This window comes from Psittacula echo (genome assembly GCF_963264785.1).
Source record: "Psittacula echo genome assembly, chromosome: 1".
NCBI lineage: Eukaryota > Metazoa > Chordata > Aves > Psittaciformes > Psittacidae > Psittacula > Psittacula echo.
Window position 1 is genome coordinate 167,461,774 of NC_137735.1, and position 27,896 is coordinate 167,489,669.

The 27,896-nt window shown below is 51.1% G+C and overlaps 1 protein-coding gene across 1 annotated transcript in view; it reads left to right on the plus strand.

The window, feature by feature from the left end:
• SHANK3 (SH3 and multiple ankyrin repeat domains 3) overlaps nt 1-27,896 on the plus strand; it is a gene marked incomplete at both ends in the record, with an annotated part of 299,554 nt that overhangs the window by 19,883 nt on the left and 251,775 nt on the right. The window contains 3 exons of the mRNA XM_080626849.1: nt 2,656-2,859; nt 6,047-6,118; nt 14,858-14,966. Coding sequence (XP_080482975.1) covers nt 2,656-2,859; nt 6,047-6,118; nt 14,858-14,966 — 385 coding nt within the window. The remainder of the gene's footprint in view (nt 1-2,655; nt 2,860-6,046; nt 6,119-14,857; nt 14,967-27,896) is intronic.

Below are 27,896 nucleotides of genomic sequence, written 5' to 3' on the forward strand. Positions count from 1 at the left end.
TTCAAACTTAAACAGGGGAAGTTTAGATTGGATCTAAGGAAGAAATTCTTTACTGTGAGGGTGGTGAGGCACTGGAATGGGTTGCCCAGGGAGGCTGTGAATGCTCCATCCCTGACGGTGTTCAAGGCCAGGTTGGACAGAGCCTTGGGTGACATGGTTTAGTGGGAGGTGTCCCTGCCCAGGGCAGGGGGGTTGGAACTGGATGATCTTAAGGTCCTTTCCAACCCTAACTGTTCTATGATTCTATGATTCTATGCACATGCATGTGTGTACTGGGAGCGGGCCAGCGTGTTCTGGTGGTCATGGTTTTCCTCTGGACTCTGCTTGGAGGTGTGAGGGTGACTCCACAGAACACAAGCACGTTTTGAGTGCGGGGTGTGTGTTGCAGCTCCTGTTTGTGTTCTGGAGATGGAGCACAGGTTCTGTGCCTTAACCATGGAGCTGCTCCTGAGTACCAGCATCTCCTGCGTGTGCTCTGCTCCTGGGAGGGTTTGCACTGGCCATGGGCGATGGGCACCACTTGCAGTTGTGTGTCCACATCCACCATGCTCCTGCACCTAAGGGGGACCTTTATTCTCTCATTCCTTGTCTGTGGACCCTTTGCGCTGGCATCAGATGGATGGCAAACAGCAAGGAGCCCGTCCTGCCCCAGGGCTCCTCCTTGATACCTCTCCTGCCTCTCCTGCTTTTCCTCACCCACCCTCTCTTGCTGTGCAGGATTGTGCTCGATGCTGTTCCCATTCACAGGCAGCTCCTGTTTTCCAAAGGACATCTTGTGATAAAGGCTCCATTGGTCTGGCTCCTCCATCTTTCTGTGGGGGCAACTCAGAGGCTGTTTGTTCATTCGTGCCATACATTTGCCCAGAGCCTCCCATGTGATGTTATGAAATGCGCTCCCTGCTGCCTGCAAGCACATTCATTACCTTTTCAGCTGCTCCTCTTTAATTTCCTTTCAACTCTTTCTCATTCGTGTGCTCCTCGATGAAGAATTTTTGGCTTTTTTTGCTCTTAAGGAGTTGTTGAATGTCAGTTCTTTATTGTCATTATCGCACTTGAATAGATTGAATATTGAATGGATCTTGTCTGTCACCCTGCGCACTGCTGAGGGTTGAATCTGAAGCTCTCTGCTCGTTCTTCCTTCAGGAAGGAGGAATCCATGCTGTAAAAGTGGAGGAGCTGGACCATTTGCTGTCAGTTGTTCCTCTGTTGTGCTCAGAGCTTGCAATGGTACGGGAGAAATTACCCCTTGTAACTGCAAACCAGAGTGAGCAACTCAGTCTGAGTGCTGTTTCCACCCTGCCTGGCTCTGGGACCTGCCCCAGGTCAGGGTGGGCTCTGTGGGTGCGGTGCCATGCTGTGCCATGCCGTGCCATACTGTGTGCCAGAGGAAGGGGCAGAGACCTTTCATCTGCCTGCAGGTTTGGGATGGGGCAAGGCAATTTGGTTCCCTTTAAGTCAGTGTTGATTTGAGTGTCCGGATGCTCGGGCTTGGAAGCTTCTCACACCCTAGAAGGGCTGTCCCGGGGCTGGGCTCTTGCTGCAGTGGTGGCCGGTGCTCGGCACTGCCCCAGCTCAGCCATTCTTCCCGATGGACTGGGACCGGCACCGGGTGCAGCACCTGCAGTGCGGGTTCGGCCGGGATCAGCCCCGTGCCGGTGTGGAGCTGCCAGTGCCCAGCCCTGTGTGATGAGTGGAGCAGGACACAGCCCTGATGGGCAGCGGCTGCAGGGGGGCATGGCAGGGGCAGGGAGGGTTCCCTTTGGCTCCAGCACAAACCCAGAAGCACAGAACGGGGCTGAGGGCTGCGGCTTCGGGAGGAAGCGCTGCAGGAGTGAAACACAGAGAGTGAACGGGAGCAGAAACAAACATGGAGGGGAGGGTGGGTCAAGCACAAACGCAGGAGCTGGGAGGGGATCGCTGGCTGCCATGGGGACAGGCTGTTGTCCACGGCGTTTCCTGCCCTCCGGCGCCAGTGCGGGTCTGGTGGCTCTGCCAGGGCAGGATCTACAGCCGCGGCCCCGCAGCCAGCCCGGGGCACGGTGGGAACCGCAGCGTGGAGGTGGTGGGCTGTGGGTATTGGATGAGCCGGGTCCCCGGGAGGACGGGAAACTGGTTACGGAGCTGGGAAACCTGCTGCTGTTACAGGGTCAGGCGGGGAACGGTGACTTTCCATGCAGGAGGCAGAGAGACCTTCTCCATTCCTTCTTCCAATGGGAAGACCTCACTGGATGCCTTCAGCTCCTGGCGGAGCTCACGGTGCTGCCGCCCATCCCTCTGTTGTCTGCACACCTCTGAGGTCCACGAGGGAGAAGGCAAATGACTCTACACCCCACTGGGGATTTTTAAGTGAAGTTTTGCTATTTTACTGTTATTAGGCCATAAAATATTCTTTGATGCTTCTCAACAGGATGTTACAACATGGAGTGTTCAAATCTCCCTGAGCCCCACAAAACACATTGGGGGTGCGGGAGAATCTGCTGAGCTCATACTTCCCTAACCCTTTTTTTCTTCTCTTCCTGTAGCTCACTGACATGGAAGAGATGGTGACTTTCTCATTTATCCTTCTCCTTGTTCTTACTGTGACAGTTCCTGGGAGGAGCTGTGAGGCCCTTGGTGTGATGCCCGTCTCTAATCACTCTCTGTGTCTCTCCGCAGAAGTGTCTACGGTTGAATCCAGATGTTCCCGTGTGGGTTTCCAAGCAGCGCATCCTCTGCACTTTGAACCACAGCCTGAAGGATGTTCTCAACTATGGGCTCTTCCAGCCAGCCTTCAACGGCCGGGCCGGGAAGTTTCTGGATGAGGAGCGCCTGCTGAGGGAGTACCCCCTGAATCCAGACACTCCTGTTCCCTACTTGGAGGTACCCAGCTTCTGTGTGCTTTGCTCTTTAAAATGCACGTCTATCTATCTATCTATCTATCTATCTATCTATCTATCTATGTATAAACATATGGACATATATATTCATGCACCTATATGTTTATGTAAGCATGTAGGGCTTCTCTGATCCCTGTAGTCTCTATAGACACCTCAGATATCAGTGCCCACTGTTCCCTCCCCCCTGCCTTTTCCCCATTTCTCTTCCGGGACTGGGAGCACAGGATCCCGTGTGGGTGTGTGTTTACTCATGAGGAATTCACTGAGGGAAAGCTGAGGCAAATGCTCTGAGTTTTGGTTGCTCGTGACTGCTCAAGAGCTCCACATCATCCATCACAGCCCCCGGAACAGCTTCCCGCTTTTCTGGCCCTGGTGATCACAGTTCCTTTCCTTCTACTGCCCCGTGGCTGCCAGGGGGAATTGCAGGAAAAGGAAAGTCAGTCTTGTAGGCACAGAGGGAAAATCACAGGGAGGGCTCTGAATGGGAGGTTGAAGGACTTTGATATTTAACTTGCAGTTACTGCAGGGACTGGGACACCACTGTGTGCTCTGAGTGTCCCTGCATGGGCCTCACTGGTGTGATGAACACAGGGGATGATCTGTTCTGATTTCTGTTCCAATTACCTAGAACAGACATTAACTGAATTCACTCCATATTTACAACCACTAATAGGCTTTGCCTTGGGCTGGGATTCAGGTGGCCACAGGAAGGGGTTTATCCTACGGAGACCTGCATCACTTCTTGGACTCCAGTGCCTGTCACTGTGGACATCTCCACTGACTGCAATGGAACTCCACTTATCCGCACGTGGACTTCTAAACTCAGGGATCTTGTGCTATATTTTGTCACAAAGTCTCTTTAGGAGGCTTTACGCGTTTAAGCTGCACAAGCTCTTGTACATTCAAGTGTGAGTGCTGTTATTACACTTAATCCCAACTAATTTGGGAAGAAAGTGCAGCACAATTTCTGATCAAACTAACATTTAATGTAGACAAAAACATTTGGAACAACATTAGGAATGCTTGCAAATAAACCTCCGAGGTAGCAAATTCCTCAATGTTCCTTATACAGGCTTTAATGCTTTGGTTTTGTGTAATTCAGCATCATGTCCACACTTGGTGTCTTAGCACATACATCTGAATACAGACTCGACACGGGTATTTGCCGTGTGTCATTTTGATTCTTCATAACTTGCTCAGAATGGCAGTGGAGCGCTGGAGAATCCTATTGAAAAACCAAATCCAGAGTCTTGTTTACAAGACACAAATCCTGTGCTGACACCACTGAGGTGTCCTGAACCAGTGATAAATGAGCCCTCGGGGCTGCAGATGAAGGTAATCACATAAGTGAGGGCTTTGGGGACATTGACAAGGAAATGGCATTAAAGCAGGTATGTGCAGTAGTTCCCTGGAGAGTTAGGATGCTGGCGCTGCTGTGAGGCAGGGAGAGCTGCAGGAATTCCACATTCCTTTATCAGGATACAGCTGCAGCACAGCGTGTTTGTGAGCAAGGAATGTCCAACCCAGAGGTCTACTTGCCGTCTGCTGAGATCCAGTCACCCCATGTTTGGGGGTATTGGCCATATCCCATAATATCTTACTGGGGTTTATCTTCTGTCACTGTGCCCTCCTCAGTGAGGTAGTTACTTTGCTTGCAGGCCAAACACACGTGTGTGTTCTCCCCATCACTGATCATCATACATTCAGTGCACGCATCTTGTACATGGGAATGAGACCTGGAAGTTCTTGCACCTGTTTGTCCTCCCTGCATCAACCTGGTCCATGGGCAAAGTAATCTGGGGCTGGGTGTGAAGAGGAGCCACTGGAGGATGCTTCATGGCTGCACAGGGATGCACAGAGGATCCTGACACTGACAGCATCTGCCAAGGCCCAACTGATGTCTGTACATCAGTGGGCAAGACAACTTTTACCTTAGAATGATTGAAAAAGGAAGAAGTTATGTGAGAAAACATCTGCCCAGTGCAGTCTGTGATAGACTGAAAATGTGCTGGTGTTTTGCCAGCATTGAAAAGTAAGTGGGATGAGCTTAGTAACTGCAGTCCAAAGATAACATGGTGTCAGTCCCAGCTGAACTAATGAGACGCTGATGAAGGATTAAGTCAATAGTAACTGCAAATCTCAGAATACAATTCATGCATTGAGGGAAGATCTCCTCAAACAAATCCAATTTCATTCTTTAAGGAACTTGTAATTCTGCTTGATGAAGATAACCAGACAAAGGTGGCAGCCAGCTGGGGGCCTTGGTTTTGTTGTACACGATATTCCAGCCCAGGATCAGCACTGTAAACCATCCGTAGACCAAGCGCCACTGGCTCGGTCAATGGTAGAAAGCAGTTGTCACTGTGGTCACCGCTGCACAGATTTATTTCTGGTGGGGTTTCCTGGTGTCAAGCTTGATGTGATTGCCCCAGGGATCTGCTGGTAAAGTCTGATTACACAGGGTTTGGCAGGGAATGTAACGTTGACTGTGCTGTCTGGGTCATTGGCTAAGTGTGGGTCCCATCAAAGCACGCTCTAGGTCAGCCAAATGGCAAACATCCAGGGACAAGCATTCCCAGTGTGGAATATAAAGCTTCTGAAGATTTCTGAGCCTTTTGGCCAAGGAAACGCAGCAATTCCCAGTGTGGCACAACATGACCCTGTAACCCTTCTGCGTGTCCCCTGACAAGCAGGGAGCTGTGTTCAGGAGTGGTTGGGGTGGAAGGGGTTCATATTGGAGCAGTGTTTGGGAACACCAATGCACTTGAAACAACTTTAGGAAGAGAATGGCACAGAAAGAGTGCAGAAATGATGTGAGGACAGAAGATCCCTCAATGAGAGATTGAGAGCTCAGCCAACTGCAAGGGAGTCACCTCTAGACCTGTGTAAGAACTGTCCGTCCCGCTGGCAGAAAGGTCCCCAGTTCGCTGGGAAGAGCAGAACAAAGCCCACACTGGAAGTTGAAGCCAGGCAGATCCGTATCAGAAACTGGTCCAAATTTCTTTAGTGAGGAAAGCAGTTAACTCCTAGAGCAAATCCTGAGAAGAGCAGTGACTTCTGCTATTTGCAGCTCCGGACCAAACGACTTCTTTAGGCTGATGTTTGCTCCAGAGCAGGCTGATGCCGAGTGCATTTTGTCCATCTCAGCTCTGCCATTCTTCCTCTTGTAGTTCCGATACAAGAGGCGTGTGTACACCCAGACTCTGCTGGATGACAAGCAGTTTGCCAAGCTCCATACGAAGGTAAGGCTGGAGGCTAGCCTATAATGGTGGCATTTGGTGCCTGGTGGTGGCCTGTTGCAGGGGGGATGTTGGGTTTGGGGATGTTCTGTTCCTCCCTGCTTTGCCAGGCTCCCGAGGGATGATGGTGCTTGCTGAACCTGGGGTAGTGTGGGAGGGGGCATGGGCTGGAGCACCCATTGAGCCGTGGTGGGATGGGCACACAGGGAGGGACTCGCAAAGCTGGACTGGGCTTTGCGGGAGAGCTGGGGGTCCCTGGGGTGGGGGCAGAGGAACACATGGAGGTGGCTGAAGAGGAGCTTTGTTCCCTGGTGTGGAGGAGAGCACAATGTGCACATTGAGAGCGCACCTTCCCCTCCCACCCGGGAGGCTGCAGCACGCCTCTGCTCACACACTGCTCCTGGCTTAACCCATGTGTCTGGGTGAGGGTTTCACTGGTGGGACCCACAAGTGAAGTAGAAAGTACTCTGGGTCTGCTGCAGCCCCCATGTGTCACAGGCAGCAATTGAGGTGTGTGTCCAGTGCAGGCACTGGATGGACCATCCAGGTGTTTGGAGAACAGGAATGGTGCTTTGGGTGCAGGGGTGTTTTCTGGAGGAGGGATGTGCCAAAGCCACCAGCACTGCTGCCAGGAACACCCTGGTTGGCACAGTGGAGGGTCAGGGATGCCAATGAGACCAGGTCTTGAGTGTGTGTTGACTGGATGCCCTCTCGCATTGCTTCTCCCCTTGCATTGTGGTTGTCTCCAGCGTCATTTCTTGCTTTAGAAACAGAAATCAGCGATTGTGGAGAGGCCTGGAACCATCAGATTTCTGCTGCTACTAATAATTTGCCTTGTGATGGCAAGTGGCCCTGTGGGGTCACTGCTGGTTCCTGAGAGGCCAGGGCCATGGGAGCTGTGAGGCAGGAGGATGGAGCTGGACTTGGTGGCCACTGCACTGCTGGGTGTCACTGGAACTGCTGGTGGCACGAGGACACTACAGACCCATCAGACTGGGTTGGGGCAAGGAGCGGTGGTGTGGAGAGGCTGATGGGGTTGGACCTTGTGTGGAGGGCTTGTAAATGTTCAGTGAACAGGTACAGCAGCAAGAGCTGAGCAAGGTGTAGCCACAGAGTAGAGCAGAAAGGAGGAAAACTTCCCAAAGGGTTTTCACTCAAAGGTGAAAATCACTTGGAGAAGGAAGTGATCATCAATGCATTCCAGGAACCCCCTAGATTGCCTGTGCCTTGCTGTCCCTCCAGCAGGTTGAAGTCCCCTGTGAGGACCAGGGCTTGTGAAAAAGAAACCTGGAGAGGGGCTTTGGACAAGGGCCTGTAGGGACAGGCCAAGGGGAATGGCTTTAACCTGCCAGAGGGGAGACTGAGATGAGCTCTTAGGCAGAAGCTCTTCCCTGTGAGGGTGCTGAGGCGCTGGCACAGGGTGCCCAGAGAAGCTGTGGCTGCCCCATCCCTGGCAGTGTTCAAGGCCAGGCTGGACACAGGGGCTTGGAGCAAGCTGCTCCAGTGGAAGGTGTTGGAGCTGGGTAAGCTTTAAGCTCTCTTCCAACACAAACCAGTCTGGATTCTCTGAAAGGTGAAAATCTCCGTGGGAAGCAGCAGATTCTCTGTCTCCGGTTTGCAGAGCTGCAGAAACAAGAAACAAAATGGGTTCAGGTTTGAGTCACAAAGACGAGTCACAAGGCTTCCGTCTGGTGGCGTAAGAATATCCAGGCAGCAAATCTGGAAAGCTCTCAGCATCTTCCTGGCGCCAGGAAGCATGAATCATGGTCCTCCTGAGCCCCACCAGCCGCAGGCTGTGGAGGCAGGGCTGGAGGTGCTGGCCTCAAGGGGACCCGGGCGGCAGCAGCCAGGGGGTTCCCCACACGTGTGCAGGAGCTGTGAATGTACTGTATTAAATACTCACTTAACCCAGTGCTTTAATTTCCACTTAAAAACCAAATTCCCTTCATGTTGTTCCTTTATTTTAAACCATTTGGCATTGGGTGTGCTCCTGCTTCTGCCTTTGTCTCCATCAGAAGGGTGGCTTCTTTGGCTGGGGTGTCCCCAGAGCCTGTGGGCTCCCTGGTACTTTGAGCACAGAGAGGAGCCCTCATCCTGCTGAGGCTGCTCCTGCACATGAGGGTACGAGCGAGAGACGTGTTGTGTTGGAGTGATGCTGGTGCTGAGAATCGCTGTGATGTACCTGCCCAGCACAGACCGATGCTGCTGTACTGGGAGAGGGTGAGAGCAGATGATGTGCGTGCAGGATCCTGGCCTGTGGCTTGAGGGAGGGAGGGGTCAGAGAATGGAGGGACAAGGGCTCCTCTCTGGGATGGCAGAGAGGAAACTGGCAAGAGACCGTGAGTGAAGAGCATGGTGCTGCTTCTGCCCCTCTGCTGAGCTGCTTCCACTGAGCTCCACTGGGAGAGGGGCTATGGGAGGACAGAGAATCATCACAAGGTCATAGAAAGGTTTGGGTTGGAAGGGAACTTAAAGTTCATTCAGTTCCAACCCCCTGCCACGGACAGGGACACCTTCCCCTAGAGCAGCTTGTGCCAAGCCCCTGTGTCCAACCTGGCCTTGAACACTGCCAGGGATGGGGCAGCCACAGCTTCTCTGGGCACCCTGTGCCAGCGCCTCAGCACCCTCACAGGGAAGAGCTTCTGCCTAAGAGCTCATCTCAATCCACCTACCCACCATGTCACTGACCCCATGGAGGGATGCTGTGGGACTGTAGGGCTGCTGGCAGGTTAGGAGCAGGGGCTCATTCCCATGTTGAACATGGTGGGAAGGTGTCTCTGGCTCCTCCAGCACTGCAGGCATGACCAGGCCTGTGCCCGCTCATGTCAGCTCAGCTGAGCAGGAATTTCTGCTGCCCTCTGTGTGTTCAGGGCTGGTGTTTTCCTCTGAGAGCAGATGCACAAGATGATGCTCCTGTGGTGCTGCAGCCCATGCATTCACTCTGCACCTGAGTCTTCCCTTTTACTTGTAGAGAATCCGATAGCTCGGGCAGGGAGATGCTCTTTTCTGTGAGATGCAGTAATTTAAAGGGCTGTGAAGGATTAGCCCAAAAGAATGGTGAGACCTCTCCTGAGGCTGTGGCATGTGTGAAATTTTTAGGCCTAGGGCTGATGGCCTCATGTGAATGAGAGTGCAGTATGAAACTGCTCCGAGTTCAGAGCTGACTTTGGTAGGATGCACTGCTTGAATCTTTTCATGACCTTGAAGCCTGATTCTTTACTGCCATTAAAAGAGAAAAGCCAGACAAATAAAACCCTCCTTTTGTTGAGTGCCAGGGAACGTGTTCTGAGAAGTGAGGAAGCTGGTTCTTGTGTTGCTGGCAGTAACAAGTGAGTTGTAAACCCAGTCAGTCGGCCTCAGCCCCTTGTGCCTCCTGGGACCCACAGGCTGTGACAGCTCTTACGGGTGCTTTTCCCACTGAATTCGGGAGACCATTCAGAAATGGGAGTGCAAAACCTGTGTGCTGGGAAAGGGCAATCCCATTGTGCTGAGACACAAAATCCTCGGCATTTACCAAATGTGCACAAAGGACATTGTGTTACCAAGAGACTTGGGATGTTCCCACCTTGGAAAGGTGCTGTAGGTGATGGGCAGCATAGAGCCAGCAGCGCTGGCCATGGACAGTGATCCCTTGTGATATGAGCTACCTGTATAGGAGAGCAGCACCTTGGTGTGTGCTGGGGTGTGGGCAGGGACTACAGGCAGGCCCTGGGTGACGGAGCAACAAGGCAGCATCACCCTGGTGGACAACACCCGCAGTGTGACTGTCACCAGCTTTCCTGTTGGGGCTGGTGTGTGCGGAGGGGGCAGTGGCCCTGCTCCGGGGGGCAATGGGATGTGGGGCAAGTCATAGCTCTGACCTGGGTGAGGGCAGCAAACACCATGACCATGGTGGTGCAGGGAGGAGGCAGCAGAAAGGATGGCACAGGCTGGGAAGGCCCTTGGGAAGAGATGGGCTGCTGGAGCTGGATGTGGGAGCAGCCGTGCATGCTGGCATGGTGTGTGCTGGTGGAGGCAGTGTGTGATGGGGGAATGGAAGGGCCGTGATTCCCAGGCCAGAGGGGGGGTTTGTGTTAACAGTGGCTGAAGGTGATCAAAGCTGGGGCAAGGATCCAAGACTTGAGGATGAAACATGGTGGTCTCTTTCTGCTTGCTGGTTTGCACTGCCATAGGCGGCATCTGTGTCCTGGGCCCCCCTCTGTGGCAAGAAGCACACAGAACCATGGAATCACAGGGTGGTTTGGGTTGGAAGGGACCTTAAAGCTCCTCCAGTTCCCTGCAGTCCAAATAGACGGTTTGACTTTCCTGTGGGATCGATGAGTGTCTGTTTGCTGCTGCCCAGTGGCCTGAGTTGCTCTTGCCACACAGCCGGTGGGAGGGACGGGGTGCAGGGAGGGTGAGGCATCCCTGTGCTGGTGTCCTGCCTTCTCATAGCGTCAGATCTGTGGACTGCAGCAACCCCTGAACGTGGGCCCGAGCTTCATGTCCGTAGCCGATGGGTAGCTCCAAGTGATGGAAAGGGATGTTTGTTCCGTGTGAACATTAACTGGTTAAATCTCTGGCCTTTATTAATGATTTCTGAAGCACTGCTGTGGATTTGGTCTGAGACCTTGGAAAGCTGAATAAACCTTCTCTGTTCTTCAGCTGGAAATGCAGGGTAGGCATTGATTTCCCCCGAAGGGAAATTCCATGTGGAAACACATTCATGCGTGCCTGGTGCACAGGACACTGGTGACAAACAAACATGTACACAGGAGAATGCAGCTCCCAGAGTGAGGATGCCTCTCTGCATCCTCCTTTGCTCATGCATTGGCTCTTCAGCTTTCTTTCTGAAAGGTACCATTAAAAGCTGATACAGTGCATCAGCTTCCTGATGCCAAGAAATGCTTTCAGTTCCCGAGGCCTGGGAAACCCAGGAATACATGTGAGCAGAGTGCTGCTGGGTGCTGCTGGGTAGGATGTGTTCCTGGGGATGTGAATGAGAGGCACTGGCAGACCCTCAAGAGCAGAACTTCAGGTTAGTGACTGGGATGTATCTGGTGGGACCATAAAAGCAGAACTGCTCTGAGCCACTATTGCATATGCCAAAGTACAGTGTTGGGCTGTATCTCAGTCACTGGAGCCCCCAGGAATCATGGAATTGGTTTGTATTGGAAAGGACCTCAAAGGTCCTCCAGCTCCAACCCCTGCCACGGGCAGGGACACCTTCCACTAGAGCAGCTTGCTCCAAGCCCCTGTGTCCAACCTGGCCTTGAACACTGCCAGGGATGGGGCAGCCACAGCTTCTCTGGGCACCCTGTGCCAGCGCCTCAGCACCCTCACAGGGAAGAGCTTCTGCCTAAGAGCTCATCTCAGTCTCCCGTGGCACTGCTGTTCTTGGCCACAGGGGTTTAGTGGGGCCACACTCGAAGCATCATCTCTTGGGATGGGTTCACATCATCTGCTGAAGGGCAGCGGGGAGGAACTGAGGGGTGTGGACAGGCGGGAGTGGAAGGAGCAGGGTTAAATCTATGCAGCCAGGCGATGGGAAGAGGCATTTTGGGCTGGTGTCCTGGGGGCGGGTGCTGGAGTTGTCAGTCCCCACAGTGCTATTGCTGGCAGCAGCTGTGGTTTCCTGCAGGGCTTCTGTTCTGCATGAGCTGAAGGGACTCAAAGCAGGAGATGGATTTTGCTTCCAGTCACTTGAGAGGCGAGAGAGCTCTGAGGGAGAAGTGACCCTGAGCAGCGAGGGTTGGGGCAATGTTTTACCCCCTGGAAGGGCAGTGCTTGTGCCTGCAGTTGAGGCCATCATCCTCTCCCACACTGGTCATGAGGTCTGGTGCTGTGGGAATCACTTACACTGTGTGTAGATGTTCCCAGTACCTCTTGTGTGGGTGATCCAACCCATTTCACCCTCTATCTGGTGGTTCTTGTGCTCCCTGTCCCATGGTGGTGTTGCGTCTGTCCTGGCAGCCCAGCCGGGGCCGGTGCATCCCAAGGGATGCGAGGGAGCATCCAGGGATGGGCAGCACTGTTGGGATGGGGTGCAGGGCCGTGCTTTGCACCAGGGGATCAGCTGTCTTGGTAAATCCCTGCTTTTCTTGGCTCTTGCCTTGCTGCACTGCTGTCCCTGGGCACTAAGGATCACCTCCTCCAGCACGTCATGGGGGGATCCTACCCTTCTGCTGCAGTCTGGTGAGACCCCCCTTGCAGCACTATGTGCAGTGCTGGTATCTTCAGCATAAGAAGGACATGGAGCTGTTGGAGCAAGTCCAGAGGAGGCCATGAGGATGATCAGGGGCTGGAGCACCTCCCGCATGCAGACAGGCTGAGAAAGTTGGGGCTGTTCAGCCTGGAGAAGAGAAGCTGCGTGGAGACCAGCTGCGTGGAGCAGCTTCCAGGGTCTGAAGGAGGCTACAAGGATGCTGGAGAGGGACTCTTCATCAGGGACTGTATTGATAGGACAAGGGGTGATGGGTTCAAACTGAAACAGGGGAAGTTCAGGTTGGAGATTAAGGCAGAAGTTCTTCCCTGTGAGGGTGCTGAGGCGCTGGCCCAGGGTGCCCAGAGAAGCTGTGGCTGCCCCATCCCTGGCAGTGTTCAAGGCCAGGTTGGACACAGGGGCTTGGAGCAAGCTGCTCCAGTGGAAGGGGTCCCTGCCCGTGGCAGGGATTGGAGCTGGAGGAGCTTTAAGGTCCCTTCAATCCAAACCGTTCCATGATTCTAGGGGGAGTGAACCTTGTACCTGAATTGTGTGTTTGGTGCTTTGTATGTTACCTTTTGTGTCCCCGTGGCACCCGCATCCTGTAGATAGCCAGGCTGAGGGGTCAGGGACTACGCGGCCGCAGTGGAATTCCCTCAGTGCAGGGCTCTGCCTCAACTCATGGGCTCTGCTGGGATGGGGCAGTGTGGCAGGTACTGCTCAAAGGGCTCTATAATATTAGATATGTGACCTGGCTGCTCTATAGCATGCCTCTATAATGTTAGATATGTGACTTGACTGCTCCATGGCATGGCTCTGTAATGCTGGATACATGACCTAGCTGCTTTATAACGTGGCTCCATGGTGCTGACTTGAGAAAAGATGTTTGGTTCTGGAGACTGACCACCCTGAGATTGAATTGGTTTAAGCAGGGTTCACAGCCCAACATGAATTTGTCTCATCCTAGGAAAGTTCCATCTGGGTGGTGTTTTCTGACTGACTCCTTACCACAACCTCCTCAGCATGTGAGAGAAATAGCACAGCTGAACTTGTGGGACCCAAGCTTTGGGATATGCAGGCTCCTCTGCAGAGCTGCTTCTAGAAGTATGAAGCTTTCCTCCTAGAAAATGAAATCTTGATGAGATAAAATATGCAAAGTAATATGTGATGGCATTTCGGACAGGAGGCCTCTGAGAAGAACCGGGCAGGTTTCTGCATCCCATTTGGTATTTTCAGATTTGTCTTTCTTCTATTTTCCAATCTTCAAAGCAAGATTGGAAGTGAAGCACTTGGGAATTCATTTTTCTCCATAAAAGATAGAATTTTTCTCTATCAAATTAGGGGAAAATGTTGAAACTCGTTTTTTTTTCTCTGGGTGAAGTCACTTTGTGCACACAGCAGCTGCACAGAAGCTCCCGGAGCCAAAGCAGCTCCTGAGCCTGGGCTGCAGCTCCAAGCCTTTCCCACAGACTTCCCTCAGCCAACGCGCAGCGTCTCTGCTGTGTCAGACCCTGTCCCAAAGCTGCTGCCAGCTCTGAGTGAAATAAACCCAAACCCAGCCAGCTTGCAGTCAAAGGTTGGAAAACCTGCCTGGGGAAAGTGTGAGCTGGGTGTTTGCACACGGTGGTTGTCCAAGTGTCTGCCTGGCAGAACTACAGCTTCTAGAGTCCAGAAATGCAATGAAATGATGTGTTCATCGAGTGCAGCTACCCAAGAGAGGAGAAGGGGAAAACCACAACGTGCAACATCCAGGCAGGCTCACAGGAGGGTTTTTGGGCACTCTGTCCCCTCAGAACACACAGATTTAGTCTTGGGTGGAAGACAGCAGTGACACCAAGCACAAAGCCCAGTTCCACGCAGCCGGTGCAGCAGCTGTACCCATTGCGTTGTACAGCAATGGTCGGTGTTGGAATAGTTTGGTTTCTCCTGATATGGTTTAGGTTCTGCAGGCAGGTGAGTGACAAGCCCGTGAGATGAGTTAGTGACACAGCCACTGGACCCGATGCTGCAGCAGGATGCGGGTACAGCTGGGATGCAGCTCAGCACCATCCACAGCCAGTGCTGCACTGCACCATGGATAAACATGTCCAGTTACATGTGTGTTGGTGTGCATGCTGTGTATGAACTGAAAGTGCTTTAGCAGGGGCATTGCGCTGGGACAGAGTGGGGTGGCAGTCCCTGATGCTTTCCATGGGTTGATCCTGCATTCCCAGTCTTGAGGAGAGCAATGGGAGGATCATGTCCATTGCATATTCACTGCCCTGGCTCCTGGTGGGTGCTGCCCCATTATTTTTCATAGAACCCCAGCCTGGATTGTGTTGGAAGGGCCCTTAAAGCTCCTCCAGCTCCAACCCCTGCCACGGGCAGGGACACCTTCCACTAGAGCAGCTTGCTCCAAGCCCCTGTGTCCAACCTGGCCTTGAACACTGCCAGGGATGGGGCAGCCACAGCTTCTCTGGGCCTTGGGTCTCCTGAATGGGGATATTCCTCTGGTGGCTTCTTTCTTTGTATCAGGCTGCTAACACCATGTTGTGTGTTTCCCTGGGCTCTCCTGGCTGCAGGCAAACCTGAAGAAGTTCATGGAGTATGTGCAGGTGCTGAATGTGGAGAAGGTCTGCAGGCTGCTGGAGAAGGGACTGGACCCCAACTTTCATGATCCAGATACTGGAGGTGAGACTGGCTTCTACAGAGAGGGGAGGGTGACAGAGGAGGGTTAGGGGAGAAAGGATCTGGGGGGACACAGTGGGGACTTGAGGGGTGGTTGTTCTTGAGGAGTTGAGCAAATGATGTGTTATGGTCTGCAGTGTAAGGTTTGGAACATAGGGATGTGAGTGGAATTTCTCATCAGTGTGTCTTCTTATGATGCTGGGTCTTGGAGCATGAAGTTTCAGAAGGCTCTTGGGAAGAGATGGTGTGTGTGTGGAGGACACAGAGTTTGGGAATACAGCACAAAGTGACAGCTGTGGAGCTGTGCAGCCTTTGCTGGGATTCTGGGGGGATGAGGCTGTCTCTGGGACAGGGTGGATGCGATTGACTGCCCGAGGATCTCTTCATGAAACCATCAGAAGGTTCAAGAAGTGTTTTAGGGGTCAAGAAAGCAAAATCTTGGCCTCTAGTTTCCTCATTTTTCTTTTCTCTCTGTGTGAGCAAAGTTCCCCCCATGAAGCCGGTCACTGGGGCGCCGGCTTCTGGGATTCCTGCAGGCTCCTGGCTGTAAGAGTGAGAATGAGACCCCAGCACTGATAGGGTGGGGAGGAGGGAGCTCTGCCCATCTCCCCTGCTGTGGAGTCTTGTTCTGAGCGAGGGGTTTCTGCTTCTGTTGTTCCTGTTTAAAAGCAATGCAGCTGATCAGTATTTACCATGGAGCTGAAGGTCTGTGTATGAGCCACGGGCATGTTTCCAGCCCAGGAGCAGGCTCCAAGCTGATAATTAATTCTCTGTGTTTCTGGTTCAGTGCGATGGTTTCTCAGCTGTTTCTGGAGCACCGGCCACCTCTGTACTCGGATATTTAGTGTGTCCAGACCATGCCTCAGCCCTGAGGTCAGGCAGCAGTGTGTGGTGCTGTTCACAGTTAACCTCTCTTGTCCTTTTGGATAATGCAGCTGCAAACAAGCTCTCTCTGGGAATGGCCCTTGCCAGCTCCTGAGCTGGAAGGTGAAAGCTGGTGCAGCCAAACTCTGGCAAGAACCATTTGAACAGTGCCCAGGAATGCTCACACTGTTCATTTGCTGCTGTAGCTGCTCTGGCTGAACCTGCTGATGTCCCGATGAACAACTGCTCATATGGAAAATAGCTGATAGACTGTAAGTGTGGTCCCTGTCTGCCCCGGAGCATCCCCAAGCAGCTCAGCTCCGTGTGGCTTCCAGGTTTGCCCAAGCCCTTACAAGCATTTTGAGGGATCTGTTCTTATAAAGGATGTTCTCCACTCCTCTGAGCCAATGCAGCTTTTAGAGCACATTCCATTGCAGGGTTCAGTGTGCTGCTTGAAAAGATGCTCCGAGTTTTGGACCCAGTATGTTTGAACCCAGACATCCCTTCACAGGAGGGGAAAGGCTCGTAGGAGTGTACTGGGAGACTGTGTTAAATGTAGAGGGGGAGGAGGAAAAACATGACCCAAACAGTTTGGATCCAGTTCAGAATCAAGGGCAAAACCAGAGTAGATGTGATGAGATGTGAAAACAGTGTTGGAGCAGAGGGAGTCTTGGACACCTCGCTCTGGACTCTTTGTGCAAACCCACGTCATTACTGCTTGCTTTACAAGTTTTGTGAACAGGAAAGAATGACATAAACCTGCTGTTCAGTATTCAGGGCTCCTGGAATGTGAGATCAGATGGAGCTATTGTCCCATTGACCTGACCTCCTGTCCCTCACAGGATGCTCTTCACCCCCTGTGTGTGTGCTCACTAAGCAAAGCTAAACATGTTTTCCAGAAAGCCATCAATCCTCCAGGGAACAGGGGATCCCGTTTTCCTCCTTCCTCTGGTTAATCACCCTCACTGTTTAAAATTCCCATCTCATTGAAATCTGTGTGCTTCAGCTTCCAGCTGTCCTCACACTTTATCTTCTAGATTAAAGAGCACTTTAGTACCTGGTCTGTCTTCACATGAAGGTATTCATACACGGTAATCAAGTCAACATTCTGTCTTCCTTGCCTTAATTAAAGAGAGGCCAAACTCCTCCAGTCTTGCATTTGAAGGTATTTTCTCCAGCTTTCCCATCATTTCTGTGGTTTAGGTGTCACTATTCCCTTCTTAAGAGGTTTTTAACAGCGCAGGTATGAGCCTGTGCCACTCACAGCTCTTCCTGCGGCTCCCTGCTCCTGCATTTGGGAGGATGGGGGTGAACATGTGGCTCTGGATGGGACCCCACATTACATCCTGCTAGATGGAAGGGATTTGGGGTTTTCTTCCAGTCCCTCCTCTGCTGTGTCCTACCCCCACCTTAACCTGGGGTTACTTGGCCTGTGTTGGTTGAATGAAGTGGAACCACAGAGCCGTTCCTTGCTTGGGAGCTTCCAGAGAAGGGCAACGGAGCTGGCGCAGGGCCTGGAGCACAGTGTGATGGGGAACGGCTGAGGGACCTGGGGGGTTCAGTCTGGAGAAGAGAAGGCTCAGGGGGGACCTGATCGCTCCCTACAAGTGCCTGACAGGAGGATGGAGCCAGGAGGGGCTGGGCTCTGCTCCCAAGGAACAAGGGATGGGACAAGAGGAACCGGCCTCAAGCTGCACCAGGGCAGGTTTAGATGGAGCTGAGGAGCAATTCCTTCCCCAGAGGGTGCTCAGGCATTGGAACAGGCTGCCCAGGGCAGGGCTGGAGCCACCGTCCCTGCAAGTGTTCACACACTGTGGAGACGAGGCCTCAGTGCCATGGGTTAGTGGTGGCCTTGGCAGTGCTGAGGAGTGGTTGGACTGGATGAGCTTAAAGGGAATCAATCACCCAGGTTGATTCCACGGTGTAGTTTTTTTTCAGAGGTTGTTTTCCTTCCTGCTTGTTCCCAGGTGGATGATGGAAGGGCATCGGGTGCTGCTTCCCCCCAGCATTGCTGATCCATGGCCCCCAGGCTGGAGCATTCCATAGAACCCTGACCACAGGGAGCAGCTGCTGCAGCATGTCCCTCCCAACCTGTAGCATCTCAAATGCATCCTGCAGGGTTTCCATATCTTCTTGTTCTTTATTCTGGGATTGCCCAGCCCTGGTTGCTCCTCGAGCTCTTCCTTGTGGCATCTACAGATGTATCAGAGATGTGCATTCACTTCAGGATAATTAGGATCTCAACAGAGTCAAGTCCAGCACCTGAAGAGCCTCTTCATCACCCTCGTGGTTGCCACATTCCCCAGTGATCGCTCTCAGTGCTGTTCTTCACAGGGATTTTGGATCACTGGGATGTGTCTGATTGATGTTTTACACCCCCCATTTTAATGCCATGTAGGATGCAGCCAAGCGTGAGCCTTGCATCAGCACAGCTATCTGCATCCATCAGACTCTAATTTACCGAGGAAGGTCTAGTTACTGTAAAGCCTGATAGAGCAATATTAATAATATAAGTGTTCTTTATTAAATTCCAAATCAGTTTTCCCAGGGTCAGTGTTACTGTTTGACTTGTAGCTTCATGGATCATTTTACTTGCCCCTTTTTGAACATTGGCCTGACACTGATTTTCTTCTGGCCTTTTGGAATGCCCCAGCACTTCAAAATCTATGAAAGTTGAACTGTTCTTGCACCAGGAAGATCTTCAGGGAGAAGAGAAGGAGCATGATACCCAACATTCATTAGGTGCAAACAATTCATTCCATCTTGGGTAGCTGATGCCAAAAATCCTTGTTTGGTCATGGGAAGGAAACCAGTTTATTTCCACAGCAGCAAAGGGAAAGTAAGTGATGGGACATTCTGCTGCCTGTATTTATTAGCAATCAGACACTCCCTGCTGGTGACTGACTGGCTTGCACAGGGTTGGGACATCACTGTGGTATGATCAGATTTAAACCCCTCTCTGACCATCGTTTGCTAGGCCAAAGGTGCATTTCTTCACGCCAATGTCCTTTGTTCTGTTCTTACTCTTCATTTTCCAATGCCCAGTTCATATTGAGCACTCTCTGTTTCATCATGTTCTGTTGTTGGGTTGTCTCTATCCCCTCACCACTGACCTGTGAGCAGCACGTGCTGTTGGGTGTCCTCTTTGCTTTACGGACCTGTAGCTCTTGGTAACACAGAAATTGTTCTTTAGGACTTCCCAGTCACCTTGTACTTTTAATTTTAAACCTCCTACATTATCTGTGATCAATTTTCTCATCCACTTCCCTTGGTTGATTCCCTTAGGAAGCATCAAATACTCACCTGGCTAGTTGGGACTTTCTTCTTTCAGTGTCATCCCTAGTTGACTTGATAGCAGTCAGGTATCCTTACACTGAGATTCAAAGCAGCATTCCCTTATGCTTCAGTAAAACAGGATCTATAGAAAAGGGATCATTTTTCTCTTTTTCAGAAAATGAATATGTATTTTATGCTTGTTGGATGGGACACCCAGCAATCTCCTTCAAGCTGAAGTTGCCCCAAGAGTGATTTGTGTGACTTGGAGATGAACACTTAGAAGTTAGTGCTTTTTTTTTAGTTAGTGATCTGCAGCATCATCTTATGAAGGACCTTTTCACTTCCTAATCCACAGACATTCAAAGCCCTGCTCTGACTAATCAGTGGTCCTACAAGAGATGGTGGGATTGTATTTTAAACTCTCCTCCTTGCCCATTCATGTAGCAGCAAGTGACTGTAACGACACTTTCTCACTCTCATGACGAGTGTCTGGTATGCTCTAGGCTGGGGTGATTCTCTGCAGTTGTACTGCCAATTATGCCACCGCTCTTCCAGCAGTAAGAGCAGTTCAAGTCCTTCTTGTTCTCTAGCATTTTGCAATGAGCAAAGAGGAAGACAAAGAATCCTCCTCACAGTCTTTGTCAGATGGATTTAATCATATCTGACACTGCGCTGGGGCTGCGCTTCCCTCTTCAGAACCATTTCATCTGTGTTCTTAGGTTAACTTCTTCCTGATCGCTTTGCCCATTTCTCAGCCGCCATCATTATCTCGTCTCAGTGAAGTGAGGTTCCCTGAGGATCCTCCCAGATGGGCTGGTGTTCCCCAACCCAATGTTCTTGGGTTTGCTCCCATCACATGCTGGTGAGTCACTTCCAGTGGGTTTTGTCTGATGCCTCCTCTTGCTTGTAGGACTGACGGGATCTCTGGGATGAGCACATGGACTTTCTGTCCTTCAACTTTCCTTCATGTCCTTGTGCCCCACTATTAGCAAATTTCTGCCCTTTAATTCCACAGGCTCATCCAACGCTAAAAACAATTTGTGGGCTCTCTGTCCGTGTTCAGACATGGAACTAGAAGCGTGTGGTTCCCCTCCTTTGGCTACATTTCCAGGCTGGGGTGAAGGGCACCCAGATGTGCTTCAACAGCCAGCCCTGAGGCTGGACTCAGATGTCTGGACTGGGCATTTCATGCTGAGGAGTCTAAGACATGAGCATGAACCTGACAGGGTTGGTGTGGGGCTGGCAGGAGAACTGCCTCTGGCCATAGCTGCAGGGCCAGGTGAGATCGGATGGGTCCTGGCTAGGGTGGCCAAGTCCATCTGCTCCAGATGAGCTCAGCTCTGCTGCACCAGGTCGTCCACCACCTCTCCACGGATGTGGTGGGACCTCACATACCACATTTGTGTGTGCAGGCTGAGCCCTGTCTCTTGTGGTTCAGCTCGAGGAAGACAGTCACTGTTTTTCTTTCATGCTTAGAACAGTCTTTTTTGTGATGCTTTTCAGCCTGAGCCTCTCATGAATCTTAGTATAAAAAGAGCTGATGGTCTCACTGGAAGCAGATAGAAATCACAAAATAGAAGAAATTTGTCTATTTTTGGTGGCTATTTTACTTTTGGCCATAACAGTAGTTAGGATGCAGAGATAGATCAGGAAAGCAAACCATGCCAAGCTCCCTTCTCCATCCATCTTTGATGTTCCCATTTTGTTTTGTTGTGGATGTGGGTGTTTGTGCAGTGACTGTTTGCTCCCCCAGACGGGTTCCTCACAGAGGCGCTGATCGTGGTTTGTTCTGTTCTGTTGCCCATCTTGATGCTCTGCTCTCCTGCTTTCTTTGTCTCCCCTGTTCCCTCCCTACAGATCCTTGTCCCTGGGCTACCTCGCGGGCTGGCTCCTGAGCCCAGCTGTCCAGCTCTCCTCCCGTAAGTGTTCATATCTCAGATGCTGCACAGTGCTGCAATTTGCACTTCTGATTCACATCTGTCATTTACCACCAGCTCACACTTCATATGCAGGACTGGTTCTTCCCCTCTGTAGAAAGCGAAGCATAGTGCATCCAGCCTGGCATAGCTCTTCCACTCACGCATAGAGTCATAGAATCATAGAAGGAACCTTAGAGCTCATCCAGTTCCAACCCCCTGCCACAGGCAGGAACACCTTCCACTAGAGCAGGTTGATCCAAGCCCCATCCAACCTGGTCTTGTGCAGCTGGAATAGATCCATGTCTGAAAAGAGAAACCATATTCCCTATGAGGCTCCTCTTTGGCAGTCCTGATCTCAGGGACTTGTTATTAAACTGGAATTTACTGAAAGCTGACGAAAGCTGAGGAGGGAGGGACCCTGTGTGGTGAAGCAGGAGAGCAGCACTGTGCTCTCGTGACAGCCTGAGCAGTCAGTCACACTGGCACAGCGTGGTGCTGCATGTGCAGCGCTGTGTTGCTGTGCTGTGCCCACTCCTGGGTGATGCAGGAGCTCTGCTCTCAGAGGGCTCCTCAGGGGGCTGCCTCTGTCATTGCTGTGTGCTACATTTGCTGTGCTTGGGGGGCCTTGCTGATAGTGGTGGGACCTAAGGACTACTTAAACAAGGACTTTTCCAGATAGACTCCAAAGGACAGGGGCCCTGTGCCCATCTCTAGCGCTGTTTATTGTTTCATCACCTATAAGGCTGCTTTGGATATATAGCCGAGATAGAATCACAAAATTGTAGAATGGTTTGGGTTGAAGGGACCTTTAATCTGATCCAGCCATGGGCTGGGACACCTTCCGCCAGAGCAGCTTGCTCCAAGCCCCTGTGTCCAACCTGGCCTTGAACACTGCCAGGGATGGGACAGCCACAGCTTCTCTGGGCATCCTGTGCACCCTCACAGGGAAGAGCTTCTGCCTTAGATCTAACCTGAACTTCCCCTGTTTCAGTTTGAGATCCTGGATCTGGAGATGCTGTATGTGGTTGCATGGCCACTCTGATGCAGTGGAGCTCAGGCAGTGAAGGCACACAGCAGCTCTCATCAAGGAAACATTTCTAGAGTTTGTTGTAGTCTTCTGGTTCCAGCCCACTTCCCCTCTGTTCCTTTGCGGGAGAGGAATTAGTTTTCTCAAGTACATAACTATGCGAATAGCCCAAGTCTGGGGATAAAAAGTGCTCGTCACTGAAGAACACTGGGTGAGAGTCCTGTGAAGAGCTGAGTGAGGATGCTGGGTTGGAGGCCCTCCAAATGTGGGGTAGAGGCAAACATGGGGAAAGGCTGGGGAGGCACTTTGCCAACCAGCACAACTGCAGCTGAAAGAGGATGTTCTAACAAACCTTCAGAGTGTTCTGTGTGGAATTGCACTGGTGTGTTGTATGGGGTGATGTTTAAAAGCTGCACGAAGCTGTGGAGACAGTTATTTTAATACAAAGATCTTGAAGCTGGTTTGGAACAGGATTAACAAACAGCTCCTTTAGAAATACAGTTTTGGGCTTTAGTTTCTGTAGTTTCACTGTTTCTTCTTTTTAATTTTTTAAAGTAAACATCTGTACCATGGCAGCACATGGATATATGGATCTGATGTATGGATAGAGCCTTAGGTTAGAGTTCTGTCTGCAAACCCGTGAGGAAAAGCAAGATTAGAAAGGCTGCTCTCTATCTCCTGATAAAGATCTCATTGTTATCAGTGATGCCTGTTGTGTCATGCTGATCATGAAAAGGAGTCACCAGTGCTAAAATCCAAGAGCATCTTTGTGGTGTCTCACTCCCATACCTAGAGGCCTCTCCCTGTTTCCATCAATGCTTTGGTGCTGTTGTTAAGAGCCCAGTGCATTTCAGCTGAGTTTCAGGGTACTGGGCAGAAAGAAAGTGAAGTATTTTCTTCAGATTCTTTGTTTTTCACTAGAAGTTTCATACTGCTCTTTCTGGGAGCACGTCAACAGTGTGACTGATGTGTGTCACTTGGGATCCTGTGTTGTACCATCTTGTTCTGGGAGAAGATACACACATGTGCAGGGTAGAGTTTTATTTTGGCAAATGGTAAAGTAAACCTGTAATTGTTGTGTGTGTCCCCTGCTCCCTTGATGCTGCTGAGCCACGGGTGAGGGATGGAAGAATGTTCTGTCCCGTGGGGTTTAGTTTCAAGGGGTTTAACCACATCTCAGTCTGCTAAAGTGAGCGTGCTCAGTGCCCAGGATGAATCAGAGGAGGAGGCTGTTGGCTGCTCCAGTCTGGGGAGGACAGACCCAGGAAACCTGGGAATGGAGGGAACTGCTGAGGGTGCAGCCAGTGAAGGCTCGTTGAAGGACACCATCTCCTTGCCAGCCCCTGTGGCAGCAAAGGAAGGGTGTAGAGAGAAAGAAGAGCATTAATTTAATACTTAATACCTTTTTCCAGAAGGGGAAGACCCTGGGTGGTTCGGCCTTTGATCCACCATGGCCAACTGGCTCATAGTGATATTTCAGTCTAACAGCTGAAGCAGAAGCAGTTACTGGTAATAAATCCTCCTCCAGTGCTCCCACTTTCTGAAGACAAGAGTGCCACAAACTGCCATAGATACGCTCTGTTCAGGAGCTATCCCCCATTGCACCATGTCCAGAAACCTAAAATCTTTCAGATGTTGCGGTTTGGGTTTTTAGCTTTGGCCTTCTTCAGCTTCTCAGGGAGTCTTTGAATGTCCTTGTCCCAAGTCCTTCTGGAGCAGTGGTCCTCCCATCTCTGCCAGGAGATGCCCACCTCATCCATCAGCCTGATGTGGGAATCTGGTAACACCTGAAACTAAAGAGGATACAGACAAAGGGAGGAAACACTCTTTCCAAAAGGTCTTGGGAGTTTCTTGCCTTCCTCCTTTAAGGACCTGCAGGTACTGTGCATGGAGAGAAAAGGTCACTGCTGCCAAGTCCAGCCTCCTCTCTCCTGGGTACCTTGCAAATGGAAGTCTACCTGTGGTTGGGAATACTTTAGTACTGAATTGTTAACCCAGAGTGCTCAGGTTTGTCTGTACATTGATGGGCCCATGGGCAGATGTCCAAGTATGAATTCCAAGAGAAGCAATAAATAAAGGGTGGTATTTCCAGTGCTTGGTATTTAGCAAAGACAGAAAAAGCTGCAGCACATAAATGCTATTCTTAACTCCTCAGCCACCCTTTACAGAATCACTGTAGTAAATCTACTCTCCTTTTAGGCAGAGCAGCTTTGCTATTAGCAATGCTCTTTTATCCACTGTGTCTCTAGGGATGACTTTACCAGGGATATTGCAAATAGGCTCTGACACCAACTGCTGCTTTCTGTGTGGCTGGGTCTTCAGCAGCTCGAATAATTACAAACACCATTTACTCTCCTTCCTCCTGCAAAAGTGGAGGGGGGATGGAATCCAAACCCTTGCGAGTTTAGACATTCAGCTCTTCAGCAGCTAAAGGTTGTTCTTCACCTACTCCTGGGAACACAAGTGTTCTGTTTGTCCCCATCCGAAGGCAGTGTGTTCCTGCCCCGCTGTTTTTGCTGTCTCAGAGACTTTGCAGAATAGATGCCTGATTAAACTGATTCACCCTCTGCTCAGTTTCTGTAACCTTTTATTCTACCTCTCTTGACCTGGGTTAAAAACTATCTCAGCAGAAACCATTTGTGGGTCATTATCCACGATCCTCTTCCTCACAGGGAGAGAGATGAGCACTCTTACCTGCAGCCTACGAGGTCTCTTCCCTCGCTTATGAACTCTTTCTTTATAAATCGAAGTCCTATCACACTGCCAGAGGTTTGAACAGCGGCGCTCAGAGGGATGTACCTGTGCTGCACATGAGAAGGGTAATGCATATTTGCCCACGTCATCTGGACCACCAGAATCCCTGTGCTTGCTCTCGTTTCTCTTCCCAGCTTGTGCTGTTCTTTCTGCCCCCAGGACACGCAGCAGCCATGCTCTGGGAATTCTCATCCAGGGTGTGCCCCAGTGTTAGGAGGGAAACACTTCCCTTCTTCGGCCATTAGCACAACACACTTGTATGTGTAATGCTAGTGCAGTATTTGTAATGCAAATTTGTGTAATGCAGCCCAGTCACACCGGGGGCTCCTCATGCCTTGTGTGTGTGGGTGTTAACGCTTGTCCTGTGCTGAGTTCTTCTAACAGAGCAGCTCCCTTGCACACGGGTGGCGCTGGTGGGAGCTCCCCAAGGCGCACACTGGGCTGCCCCGCTTGGAGGAATGTTCTCCTGTGGAGTTAAACCCAGCCAATGGACTCAGAATAACACTGGCTGCACCATGAAATGTTGTGTGCTTTGTGGTGCCACCCTCCCAGCAGAGCCAGCAGGAAGATCCAGCGTTGTCCTGGGCTGTTATCTTCATTTCAGCTGCTTTTGGGAGTGGTTTTAAGCTGCACGTGTTCCCCTTCCTCTGGCTCTGCTCAGTCATGAACCATCACAGCCTCATTTGCCACATCATTTGTTCAGGTTTCAGTGCTGCAGGATGATGTTCTGGGAAAGATCAACCGTCTGGAAGAGATTAAAGGGAAAATTTCACAGAGGTTCCTGTAGGTACATTTTGAGGGTGTTAAAAAAGTACTGGAGCAGTTTTACCATTATTCTAAAATTAGACCCGAGCCCGAGTGAGAGTTCAGCATGTGGGAAAGAGAGAGGCAATCCTCAGGATTTAACACGGGGAGGCCACTGGGGAGCAGCAGGGAATGAGGCAGTGATTGCATCGACAAAGAGAGTTCTTGACTGTACAGACCATGGCCCCAGGACGATGTGAGGACAAATAGCAGCAGGAACAGGTAATTGGGGAGAAATACTTGCTGTGCACGGCACTGCCCCCCGAGCCTTCTGCTGGCTGCAAGGAACAGCCCTATGCTCAAGTGCAGGAGCTTGCTCCTTTCCTGTGCTGGCTGTGCTGCATCCAGCCTGTGCTGGCTGTGGGGTGATGCTTGTACTTGATGAACAACCTGAATAACTCAAATTCATGTGTGATGTATTTCCTCTTGCTTTCAATTTTAGTAGCTGGAACTTACAAGTGAAAGGACTGGTTTGGCCAGAATTGTGGTTAGATGAGGAGACACCAAATGAAACCCAATGGCTTGTGGTTTGTGAAGTTCTTGTCCTTCTCCATTTGAAATCTGTTTATCTCATTGCAAACTGTTAAAACTCATTGCAATCTCATAAGCAAACTGGTGTCATCTCTTTGAATCTGATGTGCAACAGGAGATTAATGAAGTGGTACGTTTGCATTCAGCTGAAATTGGAGACGAAGTGTTATCTTCTAATTCTTTCATCTACTGCTGAAAAACTCTACCATGAGGTTCTACCTATAGGTAGTAGTTGCCACATGCAGAAACTTTCTGTTGTTGTGCACTGTAGGTCTGTAGGAACTCTGGGGAGACAGAAACCCTCCTCTCCAATAGCTTGCATGAACTTTTGTATCAAGCCTGTTGTCATCTCAGCTTGAACAGAGATCCCCCCCTTTTCCTAAATGATTGTGGTATTAGAGTGGGGAGCTCGTTCCTGCTGGTGTTGGAGCAATCTCCGGGGTTTCCCAGCTTCTCTCAATGGCTTTGCCTTAGAATCACAGAATATAGAATTCTTTGCCTTAGAATATAGAATATGCTCATATAGTTTGTGTTAGAAGGGACCTTAAAGCTTCTCCAATTCCAACCCCCTGCCACGGGCAGGGACCCCTTCCACTGGAGCAGCTTGCTCCAAGCCCCTGTGTCCAACCTGGCCTTGAACACTGCCAGGGATGGGGCAGCCACAGCTTCTCTGGGCACCCTGTGCCAGCGCCTCAGCACCCTCACAGGGAAGAGCTTCTGCCTAAGAGCTCATCTCAGTCTCCCCTCTGGCAGGTTAAAGCCATTCCCCTTGGCCTGTCCCTACAGGCCCTTGTCCAAAGCCCCTCTCCAGCTTTCCTGCAGCCCCTTTAGGCGCTGGAGCTGCTCTAAGGTCTCCCCTTCAGGAGCCTTCTCTTGTCCAGGCTGACCCAGCCCAGCTCTCTCAGCCTGGCTCCAGAGCAGAGCTGCTCCAGCCCTCGCAGCATCTCCGTGGCCTCCTCTGGCCTCGCTCCAACAGCTCCACGTCCGTCTTGTGCTGCTGCCCCAGAGCTGGATCAGGGCTGCAGGGGGGATCTCCCCAGAGCACAGCAGAGGGGCAGGATCCCCTCCCTGAGCTGCTGCTCACGCTCTGGGGGTGCTGCCCAGCACACGGGGGGGTTCTGGGCTCAAGCGCACACTGACAGGTCAGGTTGAGCCCTACCACATGAACCCCAGTTCTCCTGACACTCCTAGTGTGAGGGGGTGACACCCCCAGTACAGCTCTCATCTGCCAAAGGCAAAGTCCCACTGCAGCTCCTTCCTACATCCATTAATCAGATTTTGCACCAGGGAACATTCAATGTATTGCTGGTTCTTGTTTTCTGCTGTGGATCTTGTGCACTTGTTAGTGAATTACTTGAAGCATGTCTTAGGATACACATGTTTCCAAGAATTACCAGAGGTAATCACTAAACCCCACATTCGGCAGTGATTACATTAGATTTAGTGAACAAATTGCTATCTGCAGTTCCTCCAGAGCATCTTGAAATGCCCCATTTGGATCTTTCTCAGTCTTTGGGATTCAAGATAATGTGACAGATTTTTCAATTGCTTTTGGCATGTTAATAACTGAGACCAAAGGAACATTTGGAGCCTTTTTTCTGTGTCTTTTGCCTCTTTGAAAAGTTCGCCCCGTTTAAGCTGAGATATTGAAAGAAGTCTAATGATTTAACTGCATGTGGGAATGAGAATGGCACAGGGGCTGGTGAGGGTATTTCTGTTCATATGCACAACCTGAAGTTCCTATCACACTGCAAGGGC